Raw genomic sequence first — 10,401 nt, 5'->3', positions numbered from 1 at the left:
AATAAAAAAAAATCAACTTAGGACGTTATTTTATTAATTTATTAAGTAACCAATACCTAGAAAGTAATTGAACCAACTCTTCCAAACTACTCTGAGAACGGCAACACCGCATAACTACAAAAAGAAAGAATTAAAAAAGCCAGCGGGTCCCACTGGGGCAAATCCAATTATCCAAAACCCTAATCAACAAAATTAAAATTAAATGAGTCAAAAAAAAATAAAAAACAAAAACTCACTCGCTCTGTCTCACTCTCTGTCATCTGCAGCAACAGCATTACAACAAGTCGTCACTCCTGTCTCTTTAAGCAAACTTTTTTTTTAACACTTTTTTACTATCTTTTTTCACGGGCTCCTCCTCCTCCTCCTCCTCTCTCTCTCTCTCTCTCTCCCCCCTTCGTTCCTTCAGAAACATAGCTTAAAAAAAAAAAAGCTAGGGTTTCTTTTACTGTCTCTCTTCCCTTTCCTTTGTCCTTGTAATCAAACAGAATTCAACCAAAATCGATCTGTTTGTTTGTTTGTTTGTTCTAATTTCTTCACAAATTAAAAATCCATCTGTCTGCTCTAATGGATGGTTTCTAGTTTTAGATTCAGTGGGTCTAAAGAGAAGACATTAGTGTGGGAAAGAAAAGGAGAATATTTTATTTTTATTCTCTTCTCTCTCTCTTTTTTTTTTTTTGGTTGAAAGATTTTTGCTTTTCTGAAAACGTACAAGTGAAGCAATTTCGTGATGAACGTGACTCTATTTAGTGTGCCTTCATTGCTCTCTGCAGTTCAACACATGGGAGCACTTTTACTAGCAAGACGCCTGTGAAAATCCTTGGACATTTTGGTAATTTCCAACTCAGATCAAGCTCAGACTCTCACTTAATCACTCTAATGGGTAGTTCTAGCATTCATGATTTGAAATCGATTTTGCTGAATAATCCTGACTTTTTTCGGATTCATATTGATGGTTATCGATAGAAACTTGTTTCTCGGATTTAACATTTGAAGTTTGTAGCTGGCTAGTAATAGATAGTAGATTTACCGTTGGTGAGAGATGGAGGATATAGGGCTGGTGAAGCAAGGGTGGAAATGGCTGCAGTCCCAGAAGCACGTGTTCTCGCGAGCCCAAACGAGGTTGGGGTGCTTTAGGGACAAAATGGGGGTGTTGATAGAGCGGCATTGGCCTATGGTGTGCTCTGGATGCGCCAAATCAGGGGCGCTCTTGTTGTTGTTGTTGGTTCATTGGAAAGACTGCCTTGTAAGGGGTGTACAATCAATGATCAAACTGGGTTCGTCTTCTTTGTTCATTATAATGTGGAGCTGCTTTCTTAGTCTCACTTCTATGTCTTGCTTGCTTTATGTGCTCCTCTCTATGGTACGTATTCACATTTGTTTTTTCCTTATTTTTCATGAATAGTAATATTTTGAAAAGATGTTTGAATATACTGTTTAGGGGTTTGATAATGGGCTGTGACTGTTATTGGTCCGGTGAAGTAATGTTAATCGGTTAGGTTGATTTGTAAGAAGCATATTTTTAGAGACAGAAAAAGTAAAGAATTCAATGCGATTAGCAATATTTGATCTTACATAAGTAAGAGATGTTTCTGTAATTATTATTATGATGGTTTGATCTCACAAGTTAACAACTATTGTTTAACCTTGAGCGGAAAATAGTGGTAGCAGTTCGTTAAGTGGGTCGTTATAGGGCTTGTAACCCCTTACCATTTCATCTTCTTTCTTTAGTAGTTTCATTTCGTTATGTTTTTCCTTTTGGCTTTATGGATAGTCTTGAGAGTATATATATTGGCTTGTTACATGCGTGCCAATAAATAAGGTTGTGGGTTTTGATATCGTGATGTTATATCAGGAATTCTAGTTTAAAAGTTGGGTACCCAAATTTATATGGGTTGGAAAATCTGGTTAAGCTGTTGAGGTAAAGTTGTTTAAGCCACATATATTCACTTTCAGTTTGGCATTACTGTACCCTTCTTTATTTGTTGAGACATGATAGCCCAATCCAACGAGGTCCTTGACTCTGTTCTAGGAGATTAACTTTCAGATGTGTAGAATTAATAATTTACTCTTATGGACTGTTTTTCATCCTCTAAGCATTTTGCTTGAGAGTATGAAGCTTAAAAATGAAGCAGAAACCTGGGAACTTAAAGCTCATATATATTGTTTTATTTGAATTCTTGATTTGAAAAGCTAAATTCTTTTATTTTTTTTTTGAAGTAGTTTTTAATTCATATTGAACCTTCATATCTTTAGTAGTTTTTAAACAAAACCACCACGTAGGCTCAAAGTCACATTTCTGAGCCTTCTATTGCCACTTTCTTTCTTGAAAACTTCTCATATAAGTCTGCTTTTTTCCTTTCACCTTTACCATGTTCATGCATTTAATTTCTGGACCATTTGTCTATTAGAAAAAAAAAAAAAATTCTGGACCATTTGAATTCATTTCTTTTGATAAAAGGTTGGTTTGAAACTAAAGTGAAATATGCTGATGCTACAACTTGTGGTTACTGATATTTTGATACCACAACTAATGGTTACATCTAATGGCTCAGGGAGCTGCTGGAGCTGCTGTTCGGTACTTGGGATACACTCCTGGGCTTTTCATTGTAGGCCTGTTTGCTATTCTGGTTTTATGGATGTTTGCTAACTTTTGGATAACAGGAACATTGTTTATAGTTGGAGGTATGGCTTGGTATCTGGGCCCTTGGACTTTGTAATTTTAAGATGAACAAGATGTGTCTTGCTTTCATCACTGTCTTTTTGTGCCTAATAATATTGTTTACTTGCATTTCATGATGATGTTTTAACTACTGCATTTTCTATATAGCATGTTAAATAGGTGCGTATTGTGTAAACACTTGGTTTTCTTCAATAATCTTTGCATTTATTTGCAAAATTGGGTAATTCACTAAATTCGCTAGGTGACGAACAATATTTTTCTTACTATCACTTGCTTTATTTCTATCTCTTCTTCCGTAAGCAATATTTTCACAAGATTTTGATTTTAGATTCATAGGTCCTTCCGTGCTGATCAACATAGCTATAACCTTCAGTTTGTGAGAGTGATAAAGAAAATATACGAAGACTCAATAACAAAGTTTGTGCAGAGAAAGCATTATAGTCTGGGCCTTTTGATTTGGGTATGATGTGTCTGCTGTCATGTATGGACATGAGCAGAGGCCTTGTCCCCTAATTAAGATTATGCATTAGTTTGTTTCTATTATAAATGAATAGACTGATATTTGAGAGTAGTAGTTATCATAAATGTTATCTCTGGTGAAAGTAAATTTTCATTTACTTGTATGGAAAATTGAAGTTTATTCATGTGGCTACTCCTTTGTTCTTGTGCGCAATTTCCCTAGATTTTACAAACTTTTCTCTTTCCTACGTAAATGCAGGCTATCTATTTTCCCTAAGTCATGCACGGCTGGTTGTATTAATGGCGACAATTTATTCTATTTATTGCGTCAAAGTTTCGGTTGGATGGTTTGGTGTCTTCCTTTCGATAAACCTTGCATTTTTCTCCAGTGATTTATTGAATTATTTGCTTCAATTGTGTGACAATGTGAGTGAAAACTCACACATTGAAGAGCAGAAAGAATCAGAAACAGTCACTGAAGATGGGTTCTCTGGAGGGTCTGAATACTCTATTCCTACCGACGAACCTGAAAGGGTGCATTCATTCAAATCTTCCACCAAGTCAGCTGCTACATCTTCTGTTATTAATCTCCCAAAGGAGTGTTCTAGTAGCAAAGTTGTTAAGGAAGAAACTAGCTCAAATGATGAGATGAAAAGGATAATAAATTGTATGGATCATTATGAAACATTGGGGTTTCCCCGCCACAAAAAAATTGATGCCGCTGTTTTGAAAAAGGAATACCGTAAGAAGGTATATTTGACAGAGGCATATTCATTTATCTTTCTTTAAAAAAATTGCTTTTTCTGATCTCTGTTTCTTATTTTGAACTTCGATTTAGCTTATAGTTCTTGGAATAGGTTTCTGGGGAAAGCTGTTTCTTTTAAAAGAATTGAAGTAGGCTATGACTATAAGTCTAGCTGCCTTTTAAAAGTTTATTTATCTATTTCTAATTATTGTTATGCTTGAAGAGTTGAAATACCTTCTAATGTTTAATATTAAGGATTCAAATCTAAATCATTTTGTTAAACTGGCTCTGATAACATGTTAAGTTATGACTTGACCAAAAAATTTAAGCTTTAACATAATTGAATAACTATTTTCGGTAATTATTTAGAATTTATTTGTTGGCACTAAATCTGTCCTTATTGTGAGAAACCCTCATTTAATGTATTTGCGCATTGATTCCAATCAATTTTACTATTTGCAGGCCATGCTTGTCCATCCTGATAAAAATATGGGAAGTCCTTTAGCTAGTGAATCATTTAAGAAACTCCAATGTGCTTATGAGGTATTCAACTATTGTATTTGCAATTTTTTGGTTGATATCTCATCTGTATTATGTGAAATCTTACTTATGTGGCATGTGGTGCGGTGGTTCTGGTTCTTTCTGCTACTCACAATGGGGTTTAAATTAGCAGGTTCTTTCTGACTTGACAAAGAAGAGAGATTATGATGAGCAATTAAGAAAGGAAGAATCCAGGACCAGGAGTGTCTGTCAGAAGTCTTATGGTGCTTCACGGCAGGTAATCTTTTGCATTTTTTAAATAAAATCCATGTGTTTTTTCAATTATTTTCAAACTCCAGAGTATTTTTGTTTAAATTTATCTCTGCTTGGAATTCATGGAAGAGAAAAATTAAAAGAACATCTGTGTTTAAAATGGACGAGAAATTTGTGCTATATGATAGGACTGAGGGCTAAATAAGGGCTAATTTTATTGATTAAATTAAAAGAAAGAACAATCTTGACCTACAATTCGAGAGGTAGGTCAATCTCTCCCAAACTCCTAATTACTCCTAACACTAGACAAAATTCAGCATAAACCCTAAATGACTCTATAATCTCTTATTTATAGCTGAACCCTAATTCATAAAATTACTAAACTGCCCCTGCCCCTAAAATTACTAAATTGTCCCTGCCCCTAAAATTACTAAATTGTCCCTGCTCCTAAAATTACTAAATTGTCCCTGCCCCTTTATATTTGCGCCTAACATGAGTTTTATTGGTCTAACACTATCCTGTTCTTCAAACCACAGAATTGCTTTGGGTTTCAAAATTTTAGTTTCGGCACTTGTCTTTATCGGAGGTCTGGGTTTTCTGGCAAATCACATATTTTTTTTTGTTTCTGCTCCCTGATTTCACACATTTATCAGGAGAAGATTGATTTATTAAGTGGAGTTTTGTTGATTAGTGGAAATTAATAATGGAAAGGTAGGGCAAGATTGCAATCTGCTTCCTTGTTGCACATGCCGCAGAATGTTTAGTGCCAAATTTACACGTGCAGCATGTATAAATTTTGAGCAATGATGGGTATTCCAACATTTAAGTTCCAATTTAAGTCCCAACTGATGTGGCATTCATCCATTGGATGGTAGTTAAGTAAATTTACCAACTATGAAATCCATCATCCAATAGATGAGGGACACATAGCATTGGGACTCAAATGTTGGGATCCCTAACATTATTGATAATTTTTTTTCTCTTTTGGGCCAATTCACATTGCTGAGTCAATTCTCTGATTATGAATCATAAAAAAATTTAGAAAGATTTCTTAAACTTAATCTTACTTGACGCAGGATAAGACAGATTATTGTCCTGAGGAGTCGAGGCGCATCCAGTGCACCAAGTGTGGCAATTCACATATATGGGTCTGCACCAATCGGAGTAAAGCCAAGGCAAGATGGTGTCAGGTCAGTCTTCCTTGCTTGCTCAATATTTGCTTCCAATTTTTCCTGTCGTGATTTTTTGCATATCTTAGTAGTGCTTTTGGCTTCAGGATTGCTGTCAATATCACCAAGCAAAAGATGGGGATGGATGGGTTGAATACAAAGGCTCATTGATCTTTGATAGGCCGCAAAAGGTACATTTCTTGTAAGAAAATATGAAATTGCTTGATTTGCAATTATTATCTAATTCAAGTAGTGGAAATAAAAGAGGATTTGGTCATACTGGAAGATTAAATTCTGTTAAATGAGCGAAGCCTAATTTTTAAAATTCTGTCTATAAAATATATGATCACACCTAGGTAACGGTGTCTGGGTTTAGCAGCATAATTAGACAGCCATCATTAGCTATTTGTTACCTGTTAGAAAGCATCTTCTTTGCAAGCTGATCCAGGAGCGGGACTTTCTGATTTGGGTAGTGGATTTGTAACTATTGTTTTATTTACTTATGAGATTCTATAAAATGGATGCATGATGCATCAAATTCTTTTATACTATTCCTTGGATCCTGTGAGTGATCCTTAGGAATCCATATGTGAAGCTAGGTTTTTTTATCCACCTACTTTCCTTTATGCTACTTTTTGTGAGCGTGTGAACAACATAACATTTGTCAATTACTTTAAATAGTTTTTCATGATACTTGATGGTGACTTTGCGATGAATTGTAACTTTCTGTCTATGAAGTTTGATTTGCATTGTACTTGTTGTAAGTTTAATGTATTAGATGGAGCAATTTGCTTAGCCACCAGCTCCTTTTGGCAGTATTGAGAACCTGAACTATTAACTTTCAATTTTGCATTATTGAATAGCTTTTGTAGTTCATTATGGTGACTTAAGATGAAATATAGTTTCTAGCTTTCATGGAGTAGGAGTGAAGGTGCAAGAAAATTTTCTTGAAGACAAAGGAGAATTCAAAAGTGAAGCAGAGGTCAACAAAAACCAAAAGCTCTCCTGCTGTCAAGAAGCCCTAAAACTCTACATACCACCCCCCCCCCCCCCCCCCCCCCCCCCCCAAAAAAAAGAAAAAGCACTTGCACCTATTTTAATTTCTATATAAAGTATATATGTCAAAACATGACAGAATTAGAAAAGTAAACCTCCAAAACTAAAAACTTAACCATTAGCATATCCCAATCAAGCTGGATGAAAACTGGTTGAGATGGAGTTTTGAAAAAATGAATAAAGAATGAGAGTCTTTTTGTCATGTATTGTTTCCAGTTTACTCATGTCCAGTCTCTTTTGTCTTATTGGAAAGTTGTTTCAGAAATGTGGAAGAAAAAGAATTTATTTTAGTGCGTATTAGGACGATATGTATTATTGTGCAAAGTTTATGCCTTTTGAAACTATTTATCTCCTGTATGTGTGGTTTTGTTTCTTTGTCTTCAAAGTCCAACATTTTGCATGGGATCTCTTCAATTTTGTACTTTAGCTTATATGGGAAACTGTAAGGTTAACTACTTACCGTTCATCAGAAATTAGTACCCTTCCAAGATTCTCTAGAGTTTAGTGAGTATTCCTCACTTTTTGTCCATTATGCTTGATATTGTTATTTTCATCTCTTTCTTTATCTTGGTCTGCTTTCTAACAGTAATTATCGCGAATTGTTGTGTAAAATTCTTATTCCATGTTCATATGTTTTGTTTGTAGCATCATCATGTTTAGCTATTTGATATCCTGACTTTCAGGTTGAGATACCTCGGGCTTTTGTTTGTGCTGAAAGCAAAATCTTTGATGTGTCAGAATGGGCTATTTGCCAGGTTAGTGGTTAATTAGAATATATTTAGTAACCTTGTTTTTCCTTTTTGATTTCTAGGCGATAATGCTTAAGTGATGTGTAAGTTCTATTTTACCAACCAAAACGAGGTAAAAAATGAAAAAAAGCAATGAAGTCATGGACATGGCAGGAACTTGAATCTAATTTGGTTGATTCAGGATGCCTGAGGATAGATAGGAATCACACTGGTGCACTAGTTTTCATTCCCATTAAACTCAATTTTAAGCTTTCGTCTTCTATCCTTTCTTTTGGTTGTTTGTGTCCTGATGTGACTTATTTTAATGGCAAAGTGCAGATGCCCCAGAATGGTTTGATAGGAAGACTGGAAGAGTAGAGTAGCATGATGAGTTATTTATTCTCGTGATTTTATGTCAAAGAATCTAATTTTCTATGCATCTGCTAAATGAAAGGATCATAATGCCTGTTGTCTTACTAAATTGTTATTTTGCTAAAAGAGAAAAGAATAGTAAAATATAAGAAAGCTATTGGAAATGCCATATCATGCGACACCACTTCATATGCACTTTGATAATTTGATAAACTTGTTTGAACTTGGAAGTTTGGTCGTTTGTGTCATGGAGATTGGAAACTAAAACCTCAGCATCTTTAAACACGGTTGGCAGCTGTTAGTCCCGTGCAGCATTATATGATGTTCCTGTCTTGAACTTGCTCTTGGACTGAAAATGATGGTTGAAATGAAAAACGTATCTAATTTCATCCGTTAACTCTTGACCTGAAAGTATTCTTTGCAGGGCATGGCTTGTAGGCCTAACACACATCGGCCAAGCTTCCATGTAAACATGGTTGGTTTAGAAAAGACGCAACGATCCTATTCAAGCAGATTTCCTTGGGATTTGGATGCTGAGATGATGGATGACGATGAAGAAGAATTTGAGTTGTGGCTTCAGCAGGCTTTAGCCTCTGGGCTCTTTTGTGAAACATCTAAACGCAGAAAGAGCTGGAGTCCATTCAAGTTGCATCAGAAGAAAGGGAAGAAGCAATGGCGAAGATCTTCAACCTAAGTGATTTGCTTGAAGGGTGTTTGAAAGTTTTGTTGTCCTTCACGAGAGTAAAAAAGGTCTTCTTTTTGAAGAATCCTGGTAATGGAGAAAAATGGGGGATGAGGTTTTTTCCAATTGAAAGAGCTTGTTTCACCAACCAAAATTTTTGGATGAACAAGGCAAAGCCAATGAGAGATGGTAAGGAGTGTTATCAAGCAATTAAGTTTCAACAAGTTATGGCATTTTCATGAGCAATGCTTGCTCCCCTGATTGCACTTCTGACATATTTCCCTTCAATCAATCTGTCTGAGGGGGGAAAAAAGCCCTTCTCTTGACCTGTTATATGAATGCACTCAATATTATGTTGGGTGCAATCTTCAACCATTTCAACCTTCAATCTCTGTACATATTGTAATTTTCTTTGAACATCTTTTCTGTTAAGTAAATATTACTTTGCAATTTCCAAGTGTATGGAATATTCCCAATTTCCAAATGTATTGAATATTCCCTTCTCCCACCGTTATCTTATTTTTGTTATGATTTAGCGAACACTGGATGGAATATAGGTAAGCCCTTTCACTTCTTGAATCACTCTCCAAATTTGCTTAATAATGGCCTTTAAAATGCTTCTGTTGACTACTCTGGTTCAAAGACTCTCGTATATGACAGCTTCTTGTGAAATCTTTCCTAATTATTTCGTCCTCATTTGATGGTGCATTACTATCCATTTTGATTTGTCAATAGGGTTAGGTTGAAGAAAAGATTTTTCGTTGGGAATGTGTTAGTGATGTGGTGTTGGGAAGTAGATGGCTCACGGGCCATGGTTCAATGCTTATTAATGGAATAGTAGTTAAAAGGTATGGGTCGGTACTATACAGAGGTAGTTAGCAGGCAATTAATGGAATAGTTTCAGCAGGCTGTTCAGGCTCAAGTATCTAAAGGTGTTTTCGCTGGTATTGGGATAAGGGACGGTGGAAAAGGTGAGCGGGTGACTGATCAATGCAGTTTTCGCCTTTTGGACGAGTAGATAAGAAATGTAGGATTCGGTAAATGGTCACAATTTATTATTATTATTTTCATTTATCTTGCCTAAAAAATATTGATGGCGTGAACAAAAAAAAAATCAATCCAGCGCAGAATCTTTTTCCTCATAATGTGTAGTAATCCAAAATTTTTATTGGTTGAATGTTCTAAAGTAATTGTTTAATTTACACTTTTAAGATTTGGCTGAATGATTTTCAAGCAGTTTTAGTTAACTAATTACTAGATTTTAATCCTGAAAAAAGAGGAGATTAAAAAATTCATTGGGATTTTTTTACCCAACTTGTTATCTTGAAAAAAGCTATTCATTATCAAACTCTTGATTGCATATTTTTCAGGATGAAGCAATATTGCCTAAACTAAAAGCATTTGAAAGTTTTACACTAGTATCATCTTGTCTCGGATAGTTTATAACGTTTTAAGAATTTTTTTTTTTGTTTTTGACCACGCGATATTCTGGGGAGGGCCCCAACTGTGGGAGGTACCTTTAAGCCCGTACCACAACCCAGACTAGAAGTCCCCGCTCGAACCGAGAGGCACATGTTCTCCTAACAAAAGCAACTTTCCTACGACTTGAATTGGGGAGCAAACCCAGTCAAACCACTTAAGGGGACTCCATTGCTAGTGGAGCCAATAATTTGTTGGTATAATGTTTTAAGAATTTATTGACATTATTGTCAGCTCATCCCAAATTTTAATAATGGACGTGATAATGACTCCATAAA

The 10,401-nt window shown here is 35.4% G+C and overlaps 1 protein-coding gene across 2 annotated transcripts; it reads left to right on the top strand.

The window, feature by feature from the left end:
• Positions 1–226: 226 nt before the first annotated feature.
• LOC102628913 (uncharacterized) lies at positions 227–9,152 on the top strand. Of its 2 annotated transcripts, XM_006477945.4 has the most exons (10): positions 227–829; positions 1,001–1,360; positions 2,553–2,682; positions 3,399–3,889; positions 4,347–4,427; positions 4,558–4,662; positions 5,714–5,827; positions 5,914–5,997; positions 7,546–7,617; positions 8,387–9,152. In XM_006477945.4, the coding sequence occupies exons 2-10, from the start codon at positions 1,040–1,042 to the stop codon at positions 8,654–8,656; spliced, it is 1,668 nt and encodes a 555-aa protein (XP_006478008.2). In that variant the 5' UTR covers positions 227–829; positions 1,001–1,039; the 3' UTR covers positions 8,657–9,152. The 2 variants fall into 2 exon arrangements, with proteins under 2 accessions (XP_006478008.2, XP_006478007.2); XM_006477944.4 differs by having other exon boundaries at positions 227–1,360.
• Positions 9,153–10,401: the final 1,249 nt, after the last annotated feature.

This window comes from Citrus sinensis, chromosome 3 (assembly GCF_022201045.2).
Source record: "Citrus sinensis cultivar Valencia sweet orange chromosome 3, DVS_A1.0, whole genome shotgun sequence".
Classification (NCBI taxonomy): domain Eukaryota; kingdom Viridiplantae; phylum Streptophyta; class Magnoliopsida; order Sapindales; family Rutaceae; genus Citrus; species Citrus sinensis.
This window is presented reverse-complemented; position numbering and strand designations above follow the sequence as displayed.